The sequence below is a fragment of the Aedes aegypti genome, chromosome 3 (genome assembly GCF_002204515.2).
Source record: "Aedes aegypti strain LVP_AGWG chromosome 3, AaegL5.0 Primary Assembly, whole genome shotgun sequence".
Lineage (NCBI taxonomy): Eukaryota > Metazoa > Arthropoda > Insecta > Diptera > Culicidae > Aedes > Aedes aegypti.
This window is the reverse complement of record NC_035109.1, coordinates 33,304,159-33,328,191: the sequence shown is the minus strand read 5'-3', so window position 1 is coordinate 33,328,191 and position 24,033 is coordinate 33,304,159. Positions and strand designations below refer to the sequence as shown.

The following is a 24,033-nucleotide window of genomic DNA, read 5'->3' as shown; positions in this document are numbered from 1 at the left end:
GTAATTCTGTGACTATTTTTATTTCTGAGTGAATACGACGATTCTGATTAATCAATTCAAGCGTGTGCTAGAATAAGGGCGTAAGTCGCATGATCGATTTTTCTTTATCGATCCTCTCTTCTGTGAATAAAGGTGACATGATGCGGGTTTGTTGGCATTTTTTCACTTCAGACCGCTTGGCAGCGATGCAACCTTGCGTCCTGAGGTGAAAAAATGCTGACAAACTTGCATCTTGTCACCTTTATTCACAGAAGAGAGGATCGATGAAGAGAAATCGATCATGCGACTTACGCCCTTATTCTAGCACATGCTCGAGTTTCGGAAACACCGATGGCGCCAGCATTTCGAACGCTTTGATTTTGAAGATTATGTGGGTGGCTAAAAGCATGGAGAAGAAATACTCAACCGACAAGTCTGAAATGTTGCGCATGAAATGTCAAGTATTTATCTTTGTGTGTATATTAGGTACGCTTTGTTGAAATAAGTATATTCCTTGAATATTATTTAGACTTTTTAATTTGTTGAAATATAAAAAACAAACAAAAATAAATATATTTTTTATCTCTGAGATAACAATACTTTCTCACGAGATCACATTACTCTCTCACAAGTAACATAAACACAATCTAGAATGTTTGGCTCCGACAATCAGGCTCCCGCTTGACAAGCATATTGAGTCAGACCGCAGTACCCAGGTATTCACTAATCGGCGTAACTCATCGTGTATATCGCGGTAAACTGATTATTTAAAATATTTCATAAAATTGCGTAAGCTTCGAAGGAAAGATTTCAAATTGTTGAGTTATGACAGTCGACCAATCCACGATTCCTTTGGTCGTTGTAGCAACTGTTCGAAAAACATTATAAACAAACATTATTCCAACTTAGGAACTTATGAGAAACCTCGTTTGAAGGATTTCAACTTTGTGATCTTATCAGACATGAAAAACAACCTAAAAGCGATCATGAGAGTATGATTTTTGTTGGCGCGTTGTGGCATCAGAATGGTAACTTTTGTAACATTATAGACAGTGGTAATTCTTCAAAAACGAGAAGTTTGGAATCCTCACTCATCCAGTTTATTTTCTTACAGACAAGATGTACTGTACATTCCGGATATTGAGGGTCCTGTTTAACTCACAGTGAGGAAAGAAAGAAACCATTTAGTGACAGAATTATTCGTTTAAATATATGTACATATGTGAACAAATGCATGATCAAATTGAACGCAATAAACTTCGAAACCGATTGAATGCTATCGAATTTGGTTTAGTCAGTGAACGAAGCTGCACAAAATTCAGTCAAAATTGTGTGCTCTGACGTTATTATTGGGTAACTAGATTATTGTATTAAACCAGAATAGGAATATTTCATTTGAAATGTTTCATCGGTAATTTCTCATTTTACGCAACTTTAAGTGAATTCCCCTATCGATTTTAGCATTGGGCGTACATGTCCTCGTAACTATGATTTTTATCGGGATTTGTTCTAAGTGTTACGTCTGTTTGTCTGTGATAAAACGATTGATCACACGTTACACGGTAAAAAATCAGCACGTTCGATTGAATAGATTGATCACTTGACTCAATTCAAAACAACAATCACCATGATTTGAAGGGTTTCAACTTTGGATTTGCTCTACTGTCTCTAGAACTAGACTCTGAAGTGAAAAGTCGTTGATTTTGAACATCATGTCTTTTGTATGAAAGCAATCATTGACAGCTCGTTGTAGAAACTGATTGAGATCAACTCAACCCCTTTCAACAGATGCGAGTTGGTGTCGAGGTAAGACACTAGACTTGCACTCCGAAGATTAGTGGTTCAAATCTGGTTCAGGCGGAAATGTTTATTTTAACTTTTTTTTTATTTCAAATCAAAACATGCAACGTTTAATTCAAGTGCTGTTACCTTGATTTTGTCAAGATTTAACAGTAGTGCGAAACCAAGTGCAGAACTATTGATAGTATGGTGCTTATTTTTTACCGTGTAGCTTCGAAACATAACAACCATTACTGATTAGTACAAAGGATGCTACAGCTCGTGGTAAACGAACTGAACCAACAACAACCAGCACTGGTTTATAAGTAACTAATGAGCCCTGGCGGTCCCTCCGTTCGAAGAGGACCTGATAATATGCCGAAACATATTAACAGATCCTCCGCCTGAATGCAGCCGTTTCATGATAAATCATGAACCGTTAGAGGTGTGCCAAAGTATTGGAAAGGTGATATGTTTCACAGACGGGTATTATTATGGTGCGCCTTCTACTTTGGCACCGTCAAACCCTGTGATCGTGGCCAGGGACAGTTTCTAGGCCTTTATGAAGCTTTAACAAATGAGAATAAACAGTTTCAGCTTACGTATCAACGTGTAACTGGCAAAAAATTGAAAAATATAGTATTTTTCGTTAATAATGCATGTTTTTGGGCAGCTATTGTTTAATAACTAAGTCAAAACTATGTTTTAAATTAATCTGTTGTACCCTCAGTTTAAAAACTACTAAATTTGTTTCGAACGCGTGTGAACAGATTTTGAAATCGGTTAAGTATTCATGAAGTTACAGTCAACCAAAAAAAGAGGAAAAATTTGGAGAATACCACTTTTAACTAAGACTAGACAAATTCGATATTCGACAAATTTTTCATAAATTTAATTTTGAAAAGAATGATGCTAAGTTATGAAGACTTCACTGAAGGTCATATTCCATAACTTGACCATTCACCTCCAAGTGCGCCACCTCTACATCTTAATATTTCTGGCTCAAAATTTGAGGTTTCCCTATTTTATGTGATTTGAATTCAGCATACGAATTTTCGCTTTTGAGAACTTTCGAAAAATAATTCTTCGGTTGAGCCGAGACTACGTCAAAAAATCAGATCTTCAACTCGCGACGTTGCTTTTTTTTCGTGACCCATAAAAGAAGCATTATTGTAACCTACACAGGCAGCAGTTCGTTATCACGGTTTTGTTTAGAGACATTTCCCTTAATCTAAGATTGTGGCGCGGTATCGCCTCCAACCACATCTAATCGGCTGGCAGGAGGTAAATCATCGATTAGATTTAAAACGTTTCAACTGTTTGTCCGCGTCGGTATACAGTCCTCGTTCGCTAGGTTATTATTTCGTGGTCTGCCAGAGAGATATTTACCAGATTTGATTCCCTAGGGAAATGGACGCAACGATGGTATGTATCGAAAGTTCGTCGCCTAGAGAAAGATCCGCACTCAAGGACGCAATAAGCTTGAATCCGCAATTCTTTGAACCCTTCGTTCACGCAAACTGCATCAGATTCCGATTGAAGTCCCGTGTCGTCTTATCGCACTCTGAGGAGGATGGTAGTGACCTATTTGGTCTGTTCAAGTCGCACAGATTCATCCTTATCGCGTTTGCCTCCGCGCGGTTTTGCAATTCTGATGACGTCGATCGAACCATTTGTTTGAAAAACATTACAGTGACCGCGCCTTATTCTGCGCACTTTCACTAAAGTTCATCAAAAGAAGTTGCTTCGAAGATTCTAGCAGGATTTTAACATTTAACTCACCTTCAATAGTTTCTGCGATAATTGCCTGGAAAAGTTCTTTATTTGAGTACCTACTTCTTTGGATACGATCCACCATTCCATAAACACACAAGTTGGTAACGTTTTGATTTTTCTCTTATGTCTCTCCCGCAGGTGACGTCGCTGGGAAGAAATCATTCTCTACTTCAATCGGATTTCATGAACGATACAGCACAACTGGCATCGCTGCATTCCTTGAGCCTACAGGACAGCAGCGAGCTGTATTTGGCATCCAACGATGGATCGAAGCGAAACGGTGGAAAGCACAGGAGTATTCTGCTCATGGACGAAAAGGAAAACGTTCAGCTCAGTTCAGCGGAGCAGTTCTGCAAACAGCTCGGTGCCCCGCCCGAGGTCAAGCTAAAAGTGGTGTCCATCTTTGGGAACACAGGCCACGGGAAGAGTCACACCATGAATCATACCTTTTTTGGCGGATCAGAAGTGTTCAAGACTTCGTCGGAGCAGCATTCGTGCACGGTAGGCATTTGGGCTTCGTACCATCAGCAGCATAATGTCCTATGCTTGGATACCGAGGGATTGCTGGGAGTAACCAACAACGAAAACCGACAGATGCGAATGCTGCTCAAAGTTATGGCCATATCGGATATTATCATCTACCGGACGCAGTCCGAGCGGCTGGGGACAGATATGTACAAATTCCTAGGTATGGCTTCGAAGGCCTTTACGAAGTATTTTTCCGGAGCGTTGCAATCCCTTGGTTCTACGCTGACGGCGCAATCGCTAGGACCAGCAGTGATCATTTTCCAGGAGACGAAATATACGGAAACATTGAAAGAAGATGCCGATGGGAAAAAGGAGGAGGATATTCTAAGGGAAAACTTTTCCAAGCATCGGCAGGATTTATCGGCATTTAGTTCATTGCGCTACGTCGGGACACGAACCTATCTCACCTCAACCGATTACGAGCCTCTGAAGTTAGCCTTGAAGAACGAGCTCAAAGATACAAGGGTGAGGTCCCCCCGGCAGCCAAACGTGGTGTTCGAAGCCCTTGTGGCATTGAATAAAAAATTCAGCGGAGAACTCTCGTCCACTCCGTACAACCTTTTCCCGGAGCAGTATTTCACCTGCACCACATTCTGCAAGTCCTGCAATGTGCGGTGTCAGCTCTCGATGGGCCACTTGGACTCGAAGGAGGACCACAAGTTCACCGGCCCTTGCTCCTACCAGCACCAGTACGAGAATAAAGTTTACCTGTGCAACAGGTGCCATGTCAACGGACGGCAAGTGATCGTCAACGTCAAAACGCAAACGAGCAACGATTCCTCCTGGATGGGACTGGCCAAGTACGCCTGGAGTGGATCCGTCATCGAGTGCCCGCACTGTGGCGAAATCTACCGCTCCCGGCAGCACTGGTACGGCAACAAGTCCCCAGAACAGACGGCTGTGAGGTAAGAAGCGGATTTCCGGGGGACCTCTCGTGGTCTTTTTGTTCATACCTAAATTATTGCCTATTTTATTTTTCATGTTTTTCACCCATCAATGGGTATTTGCAAACAATCGTGTATTTACGCCAGCGAAACTAAGTGGGCCATGGATTCGAACGGAAGTTGGATTCGCCATAAACAAGAGTCTGGCGTAATGTCAAGAATCCTCAAAGAAAATCATAGAGGTGCCTTTTGAGAAGTGTCTGTTCGGATTTTTAATGATATTTCAATAAAAAATCCTGGTTCCTGTAGACCAATTTTGGCGATAATTTTCTTCGAGAAATTTTTTTTTTTTTTTTCATTACGCACTAGCAAGAAAATTTGCTTTTCTTCAATGAAAATACGCGTCGGAATTCACCCACTGATATAGTTTTTTTTATTCCTGGGTGGTCTTTTTCCAAGCATGCGGTCCCTAAAGTTCCTAATTAAGACACCGGCGCTACCAGCTTTTGGGAAAAAAGACCCCCCAAGATTGTGACCCCGGGACTTTTGTAAATGTGGCCCTGGATAAGGTGCTGAAGTAAGAAAACTATGAATTTTCTTTTATCGATTTCACACAACTATTTTATTTGGCGGCTCAAGTAACAGGATTTGAATGATTCCACTTTTCAGCATAGCCGGGCGGGATGGGATTTATCCTGGTGGGGGTGGGGAAGCGATCCTCCTCTAGTAATGGCGACGACGGCTGCGGCTACGACGTCGGCGGGACGATGAACGAGCGCTGGCTCGGGGGCGAGACGTGGAACGGGAACGGCGTCGGGAGCGAGATCGTCGTCGGCGTCCCATGGCGTCACTGGGCTGCTGGTCGTTTTCAACATCGCTCTGCTCATCGCGGGGTGGCTGTTAGAAGGGAGTAAAGTCAAGAGTTACCTTCGAGCATTGCTGGAAGCTTCGGGAAAACTTACATTTTGATCTCTCTTAACCATGGTGTTCAAAAGTTTGAATTTCTCCTTGCTGAGTAAGGGTGGATATCGGTTCCGAAAGTTGAGGTAGGTTCTTCTTGAATTCCAAAAGAGGTAATTTTCACTTGCTGTTAATTTTGCTTCGGGAACTTTTTTGATTGCTTCCGTCTTGCTCGAGGGTGTGCTTTTGAATGACCAAATATTCTGCTCTCATCGACCTCGTCAGTTTTTCATGGCCTACTCGTTTCGAAAATGCGCGTTATGCGTGGGTGGCACAGTTGATTAAATCCGAGGCGCCGCGCCGCTTGTATCTACTGTGATACGTAGATTGATACAACTGTGGGATAAGGATAAGTTCAGGGTTGTAACATTGAGCATATCTTCTTCTTTCTGGCGTTACGTCCCAACTGGGACAGAGCCCGCTTCTCAGCTTAGTGTTCTAATGAGCACTTCCACAGTTATTAACTGAGAGCTTACTATGCCGATTGACCATTTTTGCATGTGTATATCGTGTGGCAGGTACGAAGATACTCTATGCCCTGGGAAGTCGAGACAATTTTCAACCCGAAAAGATCCTCGACCGGTGCATATATCAAGCATTAATTCTAGCGTAACATTTGAAAAGGGCCTATCTGCAAAACGTAAACATTGAGAATTTCTCAATTGAAGATTCCGTACCATATTTAAAATTCCTATTTTAAACCCATTCGCATTTTAACTAGTTTCATACCTGTGTTCGACACCCATTAAAGTCTGTTGCGTGACCCATAATGTTTCAAATCTCAAATAATACAACAACTCGTAAAAATTGTTGAATTCAAACATCATCGGCAGATAAGCCCTTTTATGAATCTTCAAACCAGTTAGACCCTTTCAGTTAGGCCCTTTGATTGAACGTGGTTTCAGTTAGGCCCTTTTATAATTTGCTAATTTTATGGATTTTTGAATTGGTTTGCATAAATCTTGAACAAAATTTAGCGATTATGTGAAAAAACACTATAATAGCTAAATATTGGAAATTTTCGGTTGAAGATTCAGTACCATATTGATTATTCTTATTTCCAACCCATTCGCTTTTTACTAGTTTCATACTTGGGGAAGATCCAAAAATGACCCCCATCGTTTTTGGGGTTTCTAGAACTCTCCTACCCCCTCTGTCACGCTTTTTCCAATACCCAATCCATGCACTTGTCACATTTTCGTACATCCCCCCATTGGAGGAGGCCCCAATTGATGGACGTCATTTTCGGATAACCCCTTGTGTTCGACACTTATAATGGTCTATTACGTGGCTCACAACGATTTGAATTTGAAATAGCACAACAACTTGTAAAAATAGTTCAATTCAAACATCATCCGCAGATAGGCCCTTTAACGAATTTTCAAACCAGTTAGGCCCTTCTTGAATTTGCTAATTTTATTGCTTATTGAAGTGATTTGCATAATTCTTCGACAAAATTTAATGATTATGTGAGAAAAATACACAATATCATAATAGCTAAATATTGGAAACTATTCTATAAAAAAAATCATTATTACGTGGCCCAGAACGTTAGAAATCTCAAATAGCATAACGACTCGTGAAAATCGTTGCATTCAAATATCATCAGCAGTTAGGCCCTTTAATGAATCTTCAAATCAATTAGGCCCTTTCAATTAGGCCCTTCGATTGAACATGGTTTCAGTTAGGCCCCTCCAGTCAGGCCCTTTTATTAAACATAGTTCCAGTTAGGCCCTTTTGGAGTTTGTTGATTTTATTGCTTATTGAAGTGATTTTCATTGTTCTTAAATATTTAAAATTAAGCGAGAGAAACACAATGTAATAGCTAAATGTTGGATATTCTCGGTTGAAGATTCAGTATCTTATTGATTATATCTATTTCAAACCCATTCACTTTTTTACTTGTATTATACTTTGGGGCCTTTCTTAGCCAAAGCAAAGCTATTCTGAAGGTATCTGAGTTCCATTCCCGGTCGGACCAGGTTTTTTTCGTAATGGAAATTTCCTTTACTTTCCTGAACATAGAGACCTTCGTACTTGTCACACGATATACGAATGCGAAAATGGCAACTTGTCAAAGAAAGCTCTCAGTTTATAACTGTGAAAGTATTCATTGAACACAAAGCTTAGAAGCAGGCTCTGTCTCAGTGAGGACGTAATGCCAAGAAGAAGTATAAGAAGAATTCTTGCAGGGCTGTTACAAAAACAAACGAATTTGTTTTTGTGAAAATCGCGGCTTTTGAATTTCGATCCACAACTAGAGGCAACAAATAAAAATTATTCAAAATTTTTAATGTAATTTTTTTTTTCAGGATAAAAAACAGTTTTTCTACTAACTTCGCATTAAGATTATGATAAAACTAGTAAAAAATAGAATGAGCTTGAAATAGGAATCAATATACAGTGAAACCTCCATGAGTCGATATTGAAGGGACTATCGACTCATGGAAATATCGAGTCATCAGTAATCCTTTGGAAAGCTTCTTGAAGGGACCATCATAGTAACCATGAAATTTTGTTTCCAGTATAGTTCTATGAGTCGATATCGAGTCATGGAACATCGACTCATGGAGGGATCACTGTAGTACTGAATCTTCAATAAAGAATTTTTATTATACAATGCTGATTTTCTCACATAATCGATTGATTTTGTTCATAAACTTTGAAAATCACTTCAATAAATAATAAAATTAACAAGTTCCAAAAGGGCATAACTGGAGGGGCCTAACTGAAACCATGTTCAAACAAAGGGCCTAACTGAAAGGGCCTAACTGGTTTGCAGACTCGTTACAGGGCCTATCTGCCGATGATGTTTGAATTCAACCATTTTCACGAGTTGTTTTGTTATTTAAGATTTAAAACGTTATGGGCCACCTAGAAGACTATTATGAGTGTCGAACACAAGCATAAAAATAGTAAATTGGAGAAAGGGGTTGAAATATGAATAATCAATATAGTACTGAATCTTCAATAAAGAATTTTCAAAATTCAATGTTGATTTCCTCACACAATCGATTGATTTTGTTCTAAAACTTTGAAAATAACTTCAATAATCAATAAAATTAACAAATTCCAAAAGGGCCTAACTGGAACTATGTTTAATAAAAGGGCCTAACTGGAGGGGCCTAACTGAAACCCTGTTCAATCAAAGGGCCTAACTGGTTTGAAGACTCGTAAAAAAGCCTATCTGCCATTGATGTTTGAATTCAACATTTTTTACTAGTTTTTATGTTATATAAGATTTAAGACGTTACTTGGCCCAGTAATAGACTATGAGTGTCGAACAAAAGTTTAAAACTATTAAATGGCAATGGGTTTAAAATAGTAACAATCAATATGTTACAGAATCTTCAATCGAGCATTTCTCAATTTTTACGTTATGCCGATAGACCCTTTTCAAATATTTCACTAGGTTCCATTATGTGAGAAAACACTATACAATGGCTAAATATTGAAAAATATTGGGGAAAATTAAAAATGCACGAAAGGGCCAATCTGATTTTGATGGAAATTTTCAGTTAGGCCCTTTTATGACCAGTTAGGCCCACTTAGTTTTACCATTTTCAGATAGGCCCTTTTAAATTTGAATAAAATTACCATTAATAATGCATTTTGCATGCCCGTAAGAGTATGTAGGAATAATTTACGTAAAAAATGATACGAATAATAAATAATCAAGTTTGTTTACATTTTGCAGTTAGGCCCTTTTCAAATGTTACGCTAGAATTTCTTGTGCGATATTCAATTATAGGTCTATTCACATGACGTTTCAAATCAGCTGATCCGGAAGCTCTTTGACAGTTCTTCTATGAAAATGACAGGCCCGTGTTAGCACCGGTCCTCCACCGATGTAAACAAATGCATAGACGGACCTGTCACATGAAAAGGCCTATTGCGTAGTACCCAATGAGAATATATACCGAGGTGAGGAAGAAGACATTTAGTGTGCGTGACATCCGTGTACGGTGCAAATTGTTCCACAACTTCAAGCAAGCGACCTCCCATAAGAAGCCGTGTAAATTAGTGACGTAGTTATTTTTGTTTACGTTTTTTCTCTTTACTAATACATAGCCATTACTTCTTCTTCCACACCTTAGTATATATTCTCATTGCGTAGTACCGAATGAAAAGATTTATTTTGTTTTACTTTGTGAAATCTCACATTTTCCGAAACATGTCTTATCATTGTATCTGAAGATTGCTGGCGGGACAAAGTGTGCCCCTTAAGTAAGCCATAATGAACAAGTCAAGATTTGGCGTTGTTGAATCTATTTTTAAATAATCAAGTCTTTGTTGAATAGTCCACAAAAAACTAAGAAATAGCAAAAATTACGAAAACCGCTGAACTGACGTAGACATTTTCTCCATTGTCTTGACTGCCTGCGCTCTCAATGCCATTCTGGCGTTCATCGAAATACTACCTTCACCTTTCGATCACCTCACGTTCGTCCGTCAAGATGCTTGAATCCTCAAAATTGAAAACATATCTTCATATATGATCGCAACCTCTGCTTTTGATGCCATATTTGGTTACAGACAATTTTAATTTAAGGTACCGCGGGGTAAGTGGGTAAATGGGGTAAGTGAAAACAATTGATATATTTTACTGAATATGTGAATTAACGTTTTAAACTCATGCGTAAACCTTTGAGGCCTTTGAGAACATTACGATAGGTAAGAGATTTCTGAGATTTTTTAGCCATTTTTGCATAATAGAGCGAAAAATTGTTAACCTGTCAACTGTTACTCCGTAACAAGTTGGCGGCGCACAATCTTATTCTAATATTTTCAGTGGAAAAACGTTGCGGAAAATAATTTCCTGTACCACTTCTTAGTTGTCCTCTGTGACTGTTTCAAACTGCAATAAAAAAAGTTTTAGAATTAATTCGACGTAGACCTAAAAATAACCAAATTTAAACACCGTCAATTTTCTCATCAGGTGGGGCAAGTGAAAAGTTTATCATTAGAGATTGAATTTGAGTTTTCTTTTTAAGTAGCCATAAGTAAACATGGTTCACAATTATCATAGAAAAACATAACGTGCTGATAATTCAAGAAACACTATACTCAAGCGTTAAAAGCTATTAGAAATCATGGAACTTCTCTAAAAGATTTTGCTAAACATTACAATATTAATATGTCTACTTCGGGCAGCCAATTAAAAGGAAGATGTTGACTGAAAAGTTGCAATATTAGAGAACACACGGAAATCTCGTGGAATGTCTATGTAAGCTAGTTCAAAACATAAACATGAGGTATAGGTCTATCCACATAAAAAAGATTCTAACTACGTTATTGAAGGATTCCGCTTGATTTCTTCCGAAGAGTTATTCGACGTCATATTTGACTTTCTCAAAAACAAATAACGAGCGGTGGAAATTCTACCGAGCAGAAATGCATTTGCTGTCCTATAATGTAAGAACTAATATTAGAAATGTTGCAGTTATAATGTTGTCGAATCATTTCAACTAACATAACTGAACAGAAGAAAATTCAAGTGAAAAGAATAAAATTTTCTTTGTTTTCATGTTACTTATGTTATTGTTCATTGGGAAGCCTTAACAAATGTTAAAGCTAATAGAAATCGTGAATATAACTGTTTGTTTTTGAAATTATTGTTCAAAACGGTAAACTTTTCACTTGCCCCACTTTTGGGGCAAGTGAAAAGTAAGGAGACATTTTTCAAAAACTTTTTCTGTATTTTTTTCTTCAATTTTTATAAAAATCAATTTCGGCGTGCTGCTTATATTTGGTGGGAGTCAAGCTAAAAAATATACACGACCTCATTTGTTTCAATTTAAAGTCTCTAGAATTTGAAGAATCTCAACTATTCTAATTCCATTACCCACTTGCCCCACGGTACCTTATGTTATCCTTTTCCCTAGGACCGAGATCGTGCATGTATGGAACGACGGCGGATTGGCCGTATGTGGTCCGACCCACTCGGCCCAGCTGGTCCTGGACGGGGTTGCGTTCATTACCGATGCATTCGCCAGTGTCGGAGCGCAACCGACAAAGACGATCAAATCCTGGGTGACGGACAAGATCCGACCGACCTACTGGAAACCGGATAGCGAGATCATTGTAAGCAATCTTTCAATAGTGCTGAAGTAACCGAAATCATGATGACCTTTATCGTCTTTCGTAGCACTGCAAGGGATGTACCGCCAACTTTGAACGATTTGACCTCAAAAAGCATCACTGCCGTAGCTGTGGAGAAGGATTCTGCAACAATTGCTCCAAACACGAGATGCCGGTGCCCAGTCGAGGCTGGAACGAGCCGGTTCGGGTATGCAACTCCTGTCGCGACGAACTGCTCTGGGCACGAGGAAACAACGGTGACACTAACGGTATTGCTGCAGGTAGGCTTCCTCCCCGGAAAATATGAAACAACGATTAATGTTGGTGCACGACAATCTTTCCCAATCTCCATCTTCAGCTATTGACGATGAAATTGAACAAGATCTGACGTCTTCTACAGGCAACAATAACCCCGGCGATGGGGACGTTCTGGCGCGAAAGTACGGTGAAGTAGTCCTCAATACCCTGAGCAACCTCGGTGCGGTGCTAGAGTACCCGAAAGGTAATTACACGATCCCATAATGAGGATACTGATTATCACAAGAAAAAACTATGATTTTCATACAATATTTTAAAGAAATAATTTTCATAAGACGTCTTATGAATAACACAGCGTAACAAAAATGACATTTTTGCGTGTCTCAAGGATCAAAATATGTGTCTCGAGTAGATTTGGGGTTGCTGAATCTGATGCCATTTTCAGAAATGTTCCAGCACGTCACAATTTTTAGCTACATTTCGCCAAGGTTGTATAAAACATTGATTTTATTGATGTTTACATGAAATTTGAAGTATAATTTATCAACTTGTTTTGTGATCTAATCCACTAAACATGCTATTTTGCACTTAAACTTCCATTTTGGATTAAATTTGGTTAAAATTGCACGATTAAATTTAAATTAAACCGATTTTTTCGACATGTCTCTATACAAAATTCTTCGTTTCTCTTATATGGGAAAACACAATACTTTATTAAACCATCAAAGAATAACTTTTCCGCATGGAAAGTATTATAAACTTTGCCGATAAGTATTGTTATACACATGCTGGCAAACTTGCATGCAAGTTGGCTAAAATTGTCATTTTTTGCATTTTCAACTGCCAATATCTCAAAAACTACACGTGCTATGGTATTTTTGAAAACGGCAATGGATTCAGCAACCCTTAATTGAGTGAATAGCGGTATTTTGGTGCTTGAGACAAAAACGTGTTCCGCAGTGTAATGTTTGCCCAAGTAAAAAAAAACCTCGAATCATGATCGCTGAGATCGCTGACACACGGACATCGAACATAAGTGTTTTTCTAAAGCTTTAATATTATTAAGATTACTTTTGTTAAAGTGAATTATCCGGCCCTCCCCTTGGTTATGCGACCTTGCCGCGATGGGAGGGCATAATCCATTAGCCCATATGATGGAAACCAAAGGCGTAACCTGTAGTGGTGGTTTCACATTTTGGCATTTTTTGCTTAAAACCGCGTCATAATTCATATGGCATAGACGCAATAATATCTCGGATGTGATCCAACGGACATTCTGCGTCATTGATAGAATTGATGCCCATTTTAAATAATTAATCTATTCGAAGTGGACATTAATACTATTGGTGACGTTCAGTTTGCCTTTTGCTAACCAGAATGATCCGTAGCCACTCTTACTATTAGCTAGCTAGATACATCGTTATCATATACGACGTAGGGAATACTTAGGAACTCTTAGGAAAATGACTAGTAGATTCACTGAGTAGAAATAAGTGGCGACAATCTTATTTTAATATGGTTTTTTCATTGCCATACCGTGAACGTACCATATTTGACGCGGGTCCAAACTTGACGCATTTTCTAATTAATGTTATCATAAATTAATTCTAGATCAGACTAGCACTCGAAAATGTATTGCTTAATCTTTATTTACATGTTATTGATGGATTCCAATCGAAAAAAGTGTATACTTTATTGATAATAGTTAAAAAATAAAATTTATTCGAAAATGCATCCGACAAGTGCGTCATTTTTTTCATTCCTTAGTGAATATGCTAACTATTGTTGATCAATTTTCGTGAAATTATTGTGCTGTTTTACACCAATATTATCAACAACAAGCAGTAATATTCTTTTATTCATGAATTGACGTCGAAAGTTTTCTACTTTTAAACTTTAAGACATATTTTTGTATGAAAATCTTGTGCGTCAAGTTAGGCACACAATGTTCCTAATTATTTGCTATTTTGTTCAGCATGTTTTGTTGAATCGGAAATAGGAAAATAAATATTTATGGGGCTTGCATTAAAAAAATCCGTCCGCAGAACAACCCAAGGCTTTATGTAATCACATGTAAAGGGTCATTCATAGATTACGTTTTTAGGAAGAGGAGGAGGTTCAGGGAAACGCAACGATTCATACAAAATATTCGCACTTTTCATAAAATAAATGAGGCCAAGGTTGAGAGGGGTTGAAAATTGTACAATTTATCGCGGTTTATGGGCGTCCCCTAATGTTTCGTGGAAGCTTCAATAAATGCGTCAGGAGGTGAGGTGTAGATTCAATGGTTTGTTTCGTATAATTTATACAATAGGGGGTATCCATGAGATACGTGTCACAAAAACATACTATTTTCTACAAAAACCCCGCCCATCCGCCCTACTTCACACTTTTTATATGGAGCCTTCAAAAAACTTGTATGATTCGTCACATCTTGCAGAGCACCTCCTTCCCCCTAATAACATGACGTACTTAATGTATGACCCATATATGGTTCTCGATCTATTTCGAGGCTCATACTGCCGTTGGTTCTACGCATATTTGTCCCTGGGTCCATAAGGGTGACATAGAACATGGGACAAGTAGGCGTAGTTCACGTGTTATAAGTAACGAAAATTATCAAACGGTAATTTTTGAACCGGTTGTTTTCGTTCTAGTTTTTGACCAATTTGTCCTTATTTTAGCAACTACCTGCCCCGTTCCAGCGCAACGTAGTTTGATATCACGACGAAAATACATTAAACTAAACAATAATGCTTAACTATAGATTGAACTCAATCGCCAGTTTTATTTTCTACACTAACTAAACGCATAGCAAAAGTGACTACCGGATGACGTCATTCAAAACATTTTCCGAAGGTTCTAACTTTTATGTCCTCTCTAAAACGCTTTTTTCATTTAATTGAACTATTGAATACTGAAACTCTTGTATATTTTAAACTTTAGCAATTATTTGTAAGTGCGTCAAATAAGGAACATAGTGCGTCAAATTAGGCACATTGAAGAATTGATGCGTCAAATAAGGAACCTAATGTGTTTCACAAAAAGTCAATCAAACATGAAGAAAAAATCGTTTAATATTTTTTTACTGATTTTTGCCTAATTTTATAATAGTTGAGCTAGCATAGGTTCAAATTTCAACAAAATCGAATAGATTTAGACGATTTGACAAGAGTTTGAATTTAGAATTTTCTTAACCGCGTCAAATATGGTACGTCCACGGTAATAAGAAATACCTCTTTTGTAACAGCGGTATAAATAATCTAATTCCAGCTTCATTTTCGCAAAATTTACAAGTAGAAAGTAGGCGTTGTGAAGCATTGCATTTGCCACCGAAAAATGAATCTTGTAGGAGACTGTAATAGAGCCCAAGGTAACTTTACTCTTCAATATTCACTATAAGAATGACTATGGAAAGTAAGACGCTGAGATCGATCATTAGGGTACACTTGCTAGTTTCGAAAAATTGTTGAACAGACAAGGAAAGCGACTTTTTCTTTAAGGATATATGAACGTAATGACTAATAAATACTTTTAACAACAAAAATGAAATTAACTATATATTAGTAATGCACTACTATTTCAAACAAATTCTACACTACTATTTCAAACAAATTCTAATGGAGCTGCTGATTTTCATAATGCTTCCTTTTCTCAGAAGCAAGGGAATATGGGTACTTTTCAAAAACTACCACGTCACAATACTAATAAAAAACAGTGTTCATGTGGGCGCCATTGCCTAGTCCGTCTGAGTATTGGTCCTGGTAGAGGGGAAACTTGGCAAAAGCCAGACCGAGGGTTCAGCCTTGACAAGTTAAGCTGTCAGGCAGCTCCAACTGAATACCATTCAAAAAAAAAATACTTTTGTTAAAGTGAATTGAATAATATTCTTGGGAAAGCCCTCTCCGACGAATGCCAGATTGGGTTCTCTTTTCATAATGATTACTTGGACTGAGGAAAATCCAAGAAAATCATTTTATTCCATTTTCGATCTCTTAAGGTGACTTATAGTCAGGAGTTCTCTTTTGAAATAGTTCATAAGAACGGACGTATGAAAATCTTAGGCATAGTATCCTCAATGCATCTTACCATCAACATTCTTAATAACTTCCTTTTTTTCCACCAACAGACCTCATCAAAGATTCCGCGCGGCCCTCGTACTGGGTTCCGGACGCGGAAGCTCCATGCTGCCACATCTGCCAGATGGTGTTCGGAACGCCGGAGGAAATCAACCAGTCGACGCCGTTGATTCGAGCCGCCGCCTCCTCCTCCTCCGGGTCGCCCTCGCGGAAAAGTTCCGACCGGCGGCGGCACCACTGCCGAGCCTGCGGGAATGCCATCTGTGCGGATTGTTCGGACCACCGCCAACCGGTTCCCAAACGAGGCTGGCTGGGCGATGTTCGAGTGTGCAACACCTGCTTTCAAAGCTCGGATTAAATAGGATCACTTTCTATAGATAACCAGAACGCGAAGGCATGCGATTGTGATTAGGAGTGAAAGAATGTTTAGAACTCTAATTGTGATAGTTGATTTAAAACGAACGTTCGTTTTGTTGCGTAATATTCTTATTTTTTTTATGTGCGCCCACATATAAGCTTATTAGGTAGCACGATTTCTATTTGGATTATCCATTTCAAAGGAACTTTGAGACAGACTGGCAAATTTTTTGCTTATCCTAATTTATTCCTTAATTTTTTTTCTAGAATTATTGGCCGTGAAAGTTGAAACGCAGACATCCGACAGCTTGGATATCCAATTGAATGAAGGTCTTAAATATCTATTAACATAGGAACATATTTATAGGCAAACGGCACAAATGCGAAAATGTAATTTTCCGAGTAGGAAATAGTAGTTGTAGGAGCATAGCATCGTTGATTATGAAAGATGTGCGTATAAAAGAATGCTAATAAATCGATATCCATACATTTTTTAGATCTTGTCTTTTGTTTTGGTTTCATAAATCATGGTAATCTTTCCAATATTTTTAAAATGTTTCACCCAAAAAAATCATGGGAACTGAATATTGAGTTCCTGTGCTTAAGAAACCTACTACCATCCAAGTAGGTATCTAATGCTATCAGTACACACTTTGACAAATGTTCAAATATTTGGCTTGACGTAAACCAACAGACTAATATCTGTTTCAACACTGACAAAATCTGCGATGGCAAACATTTGTTTGGCTTTGTATAAATTCAAGCCATATATTTGCCATGGTGTACCTACTGATAGCTTTAGTACAGACTGTCGCTATTTTATGGAACGCATTTGAAAGTTTCTATTTTAATATAGGTCTCTGAATTCACTATTCCTTCAAGTTTTGCAGCAAGGAACCCAGGAAATATTGTGGTCATTGCTGCTAAATTCTCTATAAATGATACAGGAAAACTTGTAATCAGAAAACACAATGTGTGTTTAAACATGAGATCGCAAAACCTATGTATTTTAGTGAGACTCGAACTCACAACTCTGTGTATGCTAGACCAGCGCTCTCACTAACTAAGCTACAGAACACCTTAGCTGTGTTCAATGACTTTGATCGAACTTGCTCGGGGTTGGTTGTACTAGCTCGTATTTTTTGTCAACAAATAACTGTCAAAGCTACTTCGAGCAACTCCAAGCTGCTTTCTCAATGAACGCTCTTTTTACTCTTTTTACTAATTTACCGGAATTCCACGTGAAAAAAAAATTCGCGCACTTAACAATCCGTATCGCTTCGGAATTTTGCTTTTTTGACGTTGGATAACGTCTTACGGCAACATATGGGGGTACAATTCAGAAAAACGAAAAATTGAGCATGTAACGAAAAATGGTCAGGTTTTGACCGCTAATAACTCAGTCATTTATCGATAGATTTTCAATATTTATCCATGAATCGATTGGAAATTTATCTACGCGTCGATCCAAATGGAGGACACTATTGATTATTAGCAACAAACTATTGAAATATCGTAAAACGTTGACCCCTTTCTTATCTAACCAATCACGTTCAAGCACATTTTTCGGTTTCGCTTCCCACTATAAAAGTGCACCGCACCCTGCTTCTTCCCTCATTCTTCTTTTTGCCGTCAGACTGTGAAAACGGTCGGCGAGCAAATTTCGAGAGTCATTCGCGTCCTCAGTTCAGTTTTCAATAGGACGCGAATACAACACGCATTTGAACCGAAGAACCACGCATTTCGGAGCCGCAGCAACTGAAGTCGCTCATTTGAGTGCATCAGCCAGCATAATCGTTTTCGGCCACACTGAGAAAAATCTACACGCCAAGGTCGTGTGTTTTACTTATAGATTTGCGCAATGAGGAAAACCACATGACTTGAGTGTGGTAGCCATATGTATTTCGTCATTGACTTCACGGTATAATAACATGTGTATCAACATTAGGTTGTCATGAGAAACAAACATGAATGTCTAAATATTAAATCATGAAAACCAAAGGATTTGCTTATTGAATTCGAAATGTAGTGGCTTCAGATAGTCATGTGTGGTAGAACATGAATGCCATGAGACCGAAAGAAGAAATTTGATAGAAGAAATCTTGCTCCCCAAAATATGGATTCGAGGCTCCTTTGCTTGTCGCAAGCTCACTTGAATGTTTTTTTTTTTTCAAACAAGTGAGTCAGCAACAAGCAGGGCGCCGCAAATCCATAATTTGGAAATCACGGGATTAGCATATTTCATCTTATTCGAAGCTGAAAGCTAGGAAAATCTGTTAGTGGAATTCGATTTTTCTCTAACACCATACATTATATCTAACGCTGGAAGTAATTCATTTTATTTATAGAAAATGAGAATGAACTCCTCATATTAACTCGGGCATCTTCACTCATAGAAAGAAAAACGAATCCGCAAATTTTCCTCTAACACTTTCAGCTTCAGAATTTGCCTCTTCTCTTTGGAACATGATGATGACTGTCGTTCGACACGAGCTCCATCCGCAATTTAGTTCGCTATGGGTTGATCACTAATAATTTAGATATTTGGAACACGGAAATCGACAACAAGCTCATCGATTTCAAATCGACCAACTTGAACATGATGATCATGACACAAGATAATCATAAGTTGAACACACTCAATCCGTGTTGGGTGATGATCCATAGCACCCATAAGTTGACGCATACGAATTTGAAATGGAAAGCTCTAGGGACTTATGTGGAAAACAATGGAATTCATGTTGTCGGTTGATGAGTCAGTCCATGAAGCAAAACTAAAGAATTGAATGTGTAATACACACGAAGTTTGTAAGAAAATCACAACAAATCGACATAGACGTTCATGAATCGATCCATAATTTTAAACACACGGATCAAGCGTGTGGATTTTTTTCAGTGCAGAAATCGTCGCTACCAGCCAGTGCTCCGCTGTCATTGCCATGCGGGAGGCTAGCGCGGTCATTCTGGTTCATTAGATCGAGCGGCATAGCCGTCACCGTCCGTGTAATATTCCCTAATTTGTACGAGATGGCTGAAGAAAATCGACCAAAGCCGCTTGTTGAAGCGCACATCGTCATCCGCACCGCAAATCTCATCGGGCGAGGAGGATTGAAACCAGTGCACCGTCAAAATGTGTCCGTGTTACGCAAATTCAACAACTCAATCGGCCCTTTTGAGAGCCAACAAATGTGTTTTAAAGAGTTATTTGTATAATATTCCCTAATGTGTTTACCACATACTTGCTATAATCTCTTAATTCATCTCATAGCATCATACAATAATTGATTTATTACGAATAATTGACAATACGGCAATTTGAAGCTGTATCCGAGGATGCTGCTGCAGTGCCGTCGGGTTGCAATAACAACATAATGCTAATCTGTACATCCCTTACCCAGACATCAGTTTCATATAGCCTATTTCCCAGATAAGAAAACGAAGAATATGAAAGGAGGAGCATCATCTGCTATTCTAAGGGTATAAAGCATCCCTCCTTCGTTGAATCTGGTTTCATTCTGTTTTCGCTTTCGAGCTGGTAAGAGCTCCTCCAAACCTGCTCAGCTCCTCGCCACCAGAGGCAAGCTGTTGTACGAGATGGCTGAAGAAAATCGACCAAAGCCGCTTGTTGAAGCGCACATCGTCATCCGCACCGCAAATCTCATCGGGCGAGGAGGATTGAAACCAGTGCGCCGTCAAAATGTGTCCGTTTTACGCAAATTCAACAATTCAATCGGCACTTTTCAAAGCCAACAAATGTGTTTTAAAGAGTTATTTGTATAATATTCCCTAATGTGCTTACCACATACTTGCTATAATCACTTAATTCATCTCGTAACATCATACAGTAATTGATTTATTACGAATAATTGACAATACGGCAATTTGAGGCTGTTTCCGAGGATGCTGCTGCAGTGCCGTCGGGTTGCAATAACAACATAATGCTAATCTTTACATCCCTTACCCAGACATCAGTTTCATATAGCCTATTTCCCAGATAAGAAAACGAAGAATATGAAAGGAGGAGCATCATCTGCTATTCTAAGGGTATAAAGCATCCCTCCTTCGTTGAATCTGGTTTCATTCTGTTTTCGCTTTTGAGCTGGTAAGAGCTCCTCCAAACCTGCTCAGCTCCTCGCCACCAGAGTCAAGCTGTTGTACGAGATGGCTGAAGAAAATCGACCAAAGCCGCTTGTTGAAGCGCACATCGTCTTCCGCACCGCAAATCTCATCGGGCGAGGAAGATTGAAACCAGTGCGCCGTCAAAATGTGTCCGTGTTACGCAAATTCAACAATTCATCAATCGGCCCTTTTCAGCAGTGTTGCATTTGAACGCGTTCAGTTTGCGTTCCAGTTCAAATTTTTGAACGAGGGATCAAGTAGGCTTGATCATTGATCAGTTCAAAATTTTGAACGCAAGGGAGCCGAAAAATGAACGCGAAAGGAAAATTGTTTTCATGGCAGATTTAAAACATGTTTAAAAGCAGAGAGACTTGCAAAATATGTCAAGGAACACTTAAGGTTCCATACATTGTGCGTGATATGAATTCAATATTGTTTAAAGTAGTGTTTTAAGGTGTTGTGCTTCACTGTGCATTTTAAAGTGAACGGGCCGTTCGTGAGCAGCGTCATAATCTTGCACGCAAGTTCACTGTTTGCTGCGTTCTCGAGCAAAATTAGAACGCGTTCAGTTCACTTTTGGCTCGCGTTCAGTTTGAAATGCATCACTGCTTTTCAGAGCCAACAAATGTGTTTTAAAGAGTTGATTGTGTAATATTCCCTAATTTCCCCTTTTCAGGGCCACAAAATCAATGAAAAAGAGTTATTTTGAATTAATACATTTGAAAAACAAGCTTAGCTTCTGAATACATGTAAAGTGATTATTTTGTATTAACACAAAATAATAACACACAATGTCTATAATAAATCAGAATTGACATGCAACAATTAGTGTGAAAATTAATTGGATTTTTAGCAAAAGAAATGTTTCATAAGTTTGTGATTGTCTCAAGCCAGCAAATAGAAGAAGCTAACGTTATCCAACGTCAACTTGGCGGTCGTATCTCGGAAACAACCTCTTACTTTTTTCTGAATGTTTACGTTTTTAAACGTCAAAAACACGAGCTACTGCGAGCTGGTTGAACTAGCTCGGACTCTAGCTTCCAACCTGTTTCGAGCGACTCGGAGTTGGTTGGACTCGGCTCAATGAACACAAACCCGAGCGACTCGAAGTAGGTTGGAGTGGCTCAATGAACACCAAAAGCTGACTCGCAAGTGGTTGCAACCAAGTTCGAGCAGCTCGTTGAACACAGCTCTTATGATTCTTCAGAATATAAAGACAAACTAAATAGCACTTCTGACGAATAACACGGCTTTTTTCGCAATTCAAGCGTGTGCTAGAATAAGGGCGTAAGTCATATGGTCGATTTCTCTTCATCGATCCACTCTTCTGAGAATAAAGTGACAAAATGCGAGTTTGTTAGCATTTTTCACTTCAGACTGGCTTGGCAGCGATGCAATCTTGCGTCATGGGGTGAAAAATGCTAACAAACTTGCGTCTTGTCACCTTTATTCCCAGAAGAGAGGATCAATGAAGAGAAATCGACCATGCGACTTACGCCCTTATTCTAGCACACGCTTGAATTTCATGTCCTTTCGACTAAAATGTCAATCACGTTTGTGATAGGGGAAGGGGTGGTAAAATGAACACCTTAAGGAAATCATCTTATTTCTGATAGAAAAACGAGGAATTTGTATAGTTCTATCGCACAACATCAAAAATAGGGATGTTATCTATAGCAGCGACCCGAATTCAGACTAAAATAGCTGAATTGGAATATATTTTTATCGCTAGCAAAAAGCGATGCAAATGTTCATTTTACCTGCACTATGTGGGTAAAACGAACAGCTGTTGGTGGTAAAATGATCATCATGAAAAAAAAAAACGTGAGCAAAAAAAATATTTCTGAAAATTTTCATTGCCCTACCGAAAATATATCTATTAATTATTGTTACACATTCAAAAAGAATGCTGAAGGTATCAGATTTGACATCATACACGGAGACGGAATTCAACTCAATTTTGGGTTGTTTCAACGCAATTCCGTAGTTGAGCCCAATAACTCAATTTTGGCTAAATTTCCAAGGTCCCCACTAGGTAGTTTGGCTTTAATTCCATTAGAAAAATATACTCAATTTTGGGTTGATTTAACGCAAAATTGAGTTCTTTCGACTCAAACATAAGAAAAGTTGCATTTACCCAAATTTGGCTTATTGGGCCAAAGTACCCCCATTGGGTAGATGCAGCTCTCTCTATTTTTGACAACATTCGTGTGGGAGAAAGAAAAAACCGAGAGATTTTGGGTTGGAACTATAATCGATATGCTTAATTTTGGGTAAAGTAAACTCAAAAATTAGGTAAAAATATTTCTCCGTGTAACGATATTCACCACACTGAAAAACCTCAAGTCTTCCTAGCTAAAAGTTACGTCATTTTTAATTTTCAATCGTGGTTTCCGAAAATCTTAGTTTTCGTTGATATTTCACTTCAATTGACCTACTATCAACTCAAACACTCCGATTTACGCTCTAAATCGTCCGTACGTGATAAACATTTATCGAAATTTGTTTTTCCTCGGTAAAATGCACGGTGTTCATTTTACCACCCCTTCCCCTACTGATACACCCTGGAAAACCCTTCAGCAGTACAACAATGATATCTCCAGTAATTTCCAAAGGGTTGCTTGATTGATATCACTACAAGCTAGTGATCCTTTATAGGCCTATTCACATGACGTCTCAAATCAGCTCGGGAAGCCCTTTGACAGTAACTGTTCTTCTATGAAAATGACAGGCCCGTGTTAGCACCGGTCCTCCACCGATGTAAATAAATGCATAGACGGATCTGTCACATGAAAAGGCCTATAGAGAGATAAGCGGAAGTAACATGGAATGATTTGGCAACAGACCAGCAGTGCTGCTTTTGCTCGGCGTCGAGAATAATATTGTAACACGGACATGACTTCCTCATTGCTAAAAAGTGTATTTTGTTTCGTTATAGATCTTTGAGCTACATATCCAAACTGTAATAAACAGCCGATAAAATCAACAATTAAAAATCGCATTGACAAAAATTTAAAAAACAAAAATATTTCATTTTTTTGCTTCATGCAAAATTACTTTAATCGAAAAAATTTCAAGCGGATTACATTACTCTTCAAGACGAATAATATTAAAATCATGGAAAGTGACATCTTTATCTGAAGTAAGCCATGTTTCACAAAGAGCAAACACATCACACCATGCGATGTGAACTAAAAATTTAAACGCATCAATATTTTTAAGAATGCTTCTAC

General features: G+C 38.6%; 1 protein-coding gene and 1 long non-coding RNA gene across 4 annotated transcripts in view; one reads left to right on the top strand and one right to left on the bottom strand.

The window, feature by feature from the left end:
• The window catches only part of LOC5567370 (zinc finger FYVE domain-containing protein 1), a 40,739-nt gene extending 23,562 nt beyond the window's left edge, over nt 1-17,177 (top strand). Inside the window, exons 1-6 of one of the 3 annotated variants that reach the window (XM_021855057.1) lie at nt 3,060-3,183; nt 3,673-4,967; nt 11,792-11,990; nt 12,055-12,268; nt 12,346-12,489; nt 16,375-17,177. In XM_021855057.1, the coding sequence (XP_021710749.1) occupies nt 3,169-3,183; nt 3,673-4,967; nt 11,792-11,990; nt 12,055-12,268; nt 12,346-12,489; nt 16,375-16,682 (2,175 nt within the window). In that variant the 5' untranslated portion in view covers nt 3,060-3,168 and the 3' untranslated portion in view covers nt 16,683-17,177. Of the gene's footprint in view, nt 1-3,059; nt 3,184-3,672; nt 4,968-11,791; nt 11,991-12,054; nt 12,269-12,345; nt 12,490-16,374 lie in introns of those variants that run through there. The other 2 variants (XM_021855056.1, XM_001657335.2) reach the window with 2 other exon arrangements.
• Nucleotides 5,540-6,141, bottom strand: LOC110679654. Its single transcript, XR_002502684.1, has 2 exons — nt 5,909-6,141; nt 5,540-5,843 (listed from the first exon to the last, which is right to left on the bottom strand). It is a non-coding gene; the product is annotated as an uncharacterized LOC110679654 (long non-coding RNA).
• Nucleotides 17,178-24,033: the final 6,856 nt, after the last annotated feature.